Source organism: Mus caroli, chromosome 11, assembly GCF_900094665.2.
Source record: "Mus caroli chromosome 11, CAROLI_EIJ_v1.1, whole genome shotgun sequence".
NCBI classification, from domain to species: Eukaryota; Metazoa; Chordata; class Mammalia; order Rodentia; family Muridae; genus Mus; species Mus caroli.
In genome coordinates this window covers 104,311,506-104,315,776 of record NC_034580.1, presented here as the reverse complement: position 1 = coordinate 104,315,776, position 4,271 = coordinate 104,311,506, and the positions used below count along the sequence as shown (strand labels likewise).

The 4,271-nt window shown below is 42.3% G+C and overlaps 1 protein-coding gene across 1 annotated transcript in view; it reads right to left on the bottom strand.

Moving 5' to 3' along the window:
- The window catches only part of Apoh (apolipoprotein H), a 13,551-nt gene extending 9,597 nt beyond the window's left edge, over window positions 1–3,954 (bottom strand). The window contains exons 1-3 of the mRNA XM_021177300.2: window positions 3,832–3,954; window positions 3,247–3,423; window positions 1,870–1,966 (exon numbers count right to left, since the gene is read on the bottom strand). Of these exons, the coding sequence (XP_021032959.1) occupies window positions 1,870–1,966; window positions 3,247–3,423; window positions 3,832–3,895 (338 nt within the window). The 5' untranslated portion in view covers window positions 3,896–3,954. The remainder of the gene's footprint in view (window positions 1–1,869; window positions 1,967–3,246; window positions 3,424–3,831) is intronic.
- Between the last annotated feature and the right edge of the window lie 317 nt (window positions 3,955–4,271).

Sequence of the window (4,271 nt, the reverse complement as noted above, 5' to 3'; positions counted from 1 at the left end):
GAGAGAGAGAGAGAGAGAAAGGAAGGAAGAAAGAAAGAAAGAAAGAAAGAAAGAAAGAAAGAAAGAAAGAGAGGAAGAAAGAAAGAAAGAGAGGAAGAAAGAAAGAAAGAAAGAGAGGAAGAAAGAAAGAGAAATAAAGAGAGGAAGAAAGAAAGAAAGAAAGAAAGAAAGAAAGAAAGAAAGAAAGAAAGAAAGAAAGAAAGAAAGAAAGAAAGAAAACTGAAGGGATTCTCCTGCCTTAGAAAAAAGAGAAGAAGAGAAGAGAAGAGAGAAGAGAAGAGAAGAGAAGAGAAGAGAAGAGAAGAGAAGAGAAGAGAAGAGAAGAGAAGAGAAGAGAGAAACGAGAAACCACTGGATGTTTCTGTGATTGGTGAATGTAGAGGCCCATACCCCTAATTTCCTTATTTCCAGCCAATTGGCCAAGTTATCAGCTCCTTAGATAAGGCTGAGAACCAGCTCTTTTACCGGATGTCAGAATGCAGCAAACTGTGATGTTCATTAGTTGTGCTGGCATGAATATGTGTGAACAGCGCGTGTCATCATTGCCAATGAAGATTCAGCACTCTCACTGAAGCCCCGCCCCCACCCCACCCTACCCCTGCCCAGGGGCCTTTTGCACCAGCCCCACTAGCAGCTTGGAATTTCTGTGAAGAGACCCATGCTTCTCCTTCACACATGGGTTTCCAGATCTCCACTCCCAAGCAAGGATCTTCAAAGAAACTGTCACCGCGGACAGCAGCACACTCTCCATGGGGGTCACACTGGTGTCATTTCTTATAAAACAGATGAATTGCATGACAAGTGACATACATGTGAGGCTGTGACACCGTGTAAGCACTCACAGAACCAGGTTCGGGGTTGGAGAGACGGCTCCCTGGTTAAGAGCACACTGCTCTTGCAGAGGACCAGAGTTTGAATTCTAGCACCTACACTGGACAGTTCACCTGTAACTCCAGACCTCTTCAGATAACACTGGTATCTAAAGCCAGTGACCTCTGTGGGGCCCTACACTCATGTGTACATAACCCCACACAGACACATAATTAAAATTGATAAAAATAAATCTGGTGGTTTGAATAAGAATGGCCCCTGTGGGCTCCTATACTTGAATGCTTGGTCACCAGGGAGTGGCTCTGTTTCAGGGATTGGGAAGTTGGACCTTTTCGGAGGAAGTATGTCATGGTGGGTGGGCTTTGAGGTTTCAAAAAACACAAGCCAGGCCCAGTGCCTCTCTCGTTCTGCTACCTTCGGATCCAGATGTAGAGCTCTTAGCACCATATCTATCATGTGTTGCCATGCCGATAATATATCAAAGCTCTGAAACTGTAAGCACACCCCGTGCTCTCCTTGGTAAGAGTTGCCACAGTCATGGTGTCTCTTCACAGCAATAGAATGGTAACTAAGACAAAAATCTCTAAAGAAGGAGTAGGCTCTGTGTCACCATATTCCAGTCTTCTCCATGGAATCCCTTTCAAAAGACTACCTACCACACTGGTCAGTCAGTCTTAGAACTAAACCCCAAGCCGCATTCTTACTGTATATCAGTCATATGCTAAGAGCTGGCCCAGAGATGAGACTGAATTACGGTACAGGCTCACTCTTTTCATTGTGTCTCCTCCTACACGTGATTAGCTCGAGGCACAGAAGCTGGAGTGCTGGTCTCCTGTAGCATGGGATGATATGTTTTCCATTTCATGTACCACCCTCAACGTCATCATAGCATTTGGTAAAAGCAGGACTTAAATGTATTCCGTATCCAGCAAGCCCAACCCACAGACTGGAAAGAATACAAAGCAACCGTGATGCTTAGCTAAAGGATCCAGCTATTTGCTCGGTCTGCCAGTTCCTTCATCTCACTACAGTCCTTACCCAGGGTTACAAGCAAAACTGATGTTGTTGGGATATTCAAAACTTGTGTAGCGTACAATTCCATTTTCTAAGATTCCAGCGAAAGGACACACTCTGGCTGCAATTTAAAGAGAAACACTGGTAAATATTGACTGAAGTATAGACTTGTAAACTCTCCATCTCTTGATCCAGTAACTACTAGTAAGTGTTCTAAGAGAGTGATAGAAATGGAGAAATGATACATGTATTGAGATAGTCCTTACAACAGGACTTGGACAATCTAAAAGGTCATTGTCATGGGACTATTTTAATTAGGCAAACTAAACCACCAACTGAACTAATATGTAGCCAATAGTACACAGATTATAAAGGTCATAGAGACCGTCAATTTTTATAATATGCAGATAAAAATAGAAAAACACAACATTATATGTACTCTTTGCAATGATGCAAAAAGCATATGGAAAGTAAGTTGAAAATATTGTTATTAGCGATAAGAGATTTGGCTGATTTTAAATGATTTTTCCATTAAAAATCATGCTTAAGGGGTAGAAGTGTAGTTTTGTGGTGGAATACATGTTTAGCTGAAATTTAATCCCTAGTGCTTCAAAAAAAAACTCACTTAGATTTAAAAAAATAAAGAACAAACTCGAATTACTTGCAAGAACATATATAAGTCTGATAAAGGTCATATCTATAAAATCAAAATAATCAGGGCTCTGATTGCCCCATCTAGCTACTCTAAATACTTGCCACAATAGTCTGTTTGATTGATTAATATCTGACTCCGACAATTCAGCTGAGAGCTGGGTGTAGTGGTTCACATCTATGATCCCAGAACTCAGAGGCAGGAAGTTCAGGCTCACCCTCAGCTACCAAGTGAGGTTCCGCATAGAGCACCGGGCGGGCACCATGGTTATAAACCATGTTCCAAGGAATAAATGAAGATAACCATTTACCATAAAATAATGTGCTATAAAACATATATTATCAAATTCCAACATGTCTATATTTCACTGTAAACATGTACTTAATTTAGATACATTTATACTCAGTTCAGTAAATATTAAGTCTGCTTCCCTTCTGAGGCAAAGTCCAAAGATATGATTGTTCCCCATCTGTTTACCCATGAGTCTCTTTGGCAACACTTCTCCACTACTTGTCTTTTAATTTGTGTTATGTTTCCTTTTCCATCCGTCAATTCTGCTCTCTCTCCCTCCCTCCCACCTTCCCTCCCCCACTTAAACTTTCCTTAGCTGTCTGCTTCTCTAAATGTGACTTTTTGTGTGATACCTGGCACTCAGCCCTGGGCACTCCGAACAGAATGAAGTAGGTTTTCTCTGCAAATATCCAGAACCCACACAAGGGAAGAGAGCTAGAGAGAAGTTTCAGACTTACGGATACATCTCAGGGTGTTGATGGGCCACATTCCTGTGAGAGGACAGGTAAACCGTCTCATCCCTCCCCTGGACACATAGCCTGGCTTGCAGGAGTAGACAATCTGCTCCCCAGGGTCGTAGGATGTCTTTAAGGGGACAACCGTAGCAAATGGTAGGTCATCCGGCTTCGGACAGACTGAACACAACAGAACACAAAACAGACTGTTAAGAAGAAAATCTCAATTCAGGATTTTCTTCTTAGGAGTTTTAAAATCCCCTAGCATATAAGGGAAAGATGTTTACAAATTGTAGGTCTACACAATTCTGTACCAAATACTTCCTATGCAAGATCTCATCCGACCTTAATGACCATTTGAAGGAGGCCTTACTGTCATCTACATATTACAGGTCAGCAGGCTGAGTTTAAATTTGGCTGAATGTCCTACAGATGTATTTTAAGAATGGCAACATTGAAGAATAAGGTAAGTATCCATGCCATCTCTCCAGCATCCACTCTGCCTTGAAAGCCATCATTATTGTGTATGACCCAACACAACCTCATTGGTTAGAGCTCTCATTTTTCTCAAAGGCAAGAAGTACTCACTCCGTCCTGCAATTGCAACATGGCAGAGGAAGGCGGAGAACAAGGCGAGCACGGGGGAGACCATTGCGGATGTGTCCCACCAGCTTCACCAAAGTGGTGTCTTCTGCTGAAGAGAGGCACACAAATACAGAGGTGCTTAAATATTAAACCATGTTTGGGGTGTACTTTCATTTCTGTAAACAGAAGCTAAAGCGCTGTGCTTTGGAAAGGACAGAGAGAACTCTGTTCTTCAATCATTGACCACACTTCTCCAGGCCCGTTGTGAAATCTTTGGTGGGTGCTTCTCTGAAATAGCACATTTTTTTTTCTTCGTAGCACAAATAGGTCATAATTGCTTCTGAAAGAATTCTGATGATTACTGGCACTGTCTGGACCTCTTGTTCTCTCTCTCTCCCTCCCTCCCTCCCTCCCTTCCCCCTTCCTTAGATTGCTTGGAGTTT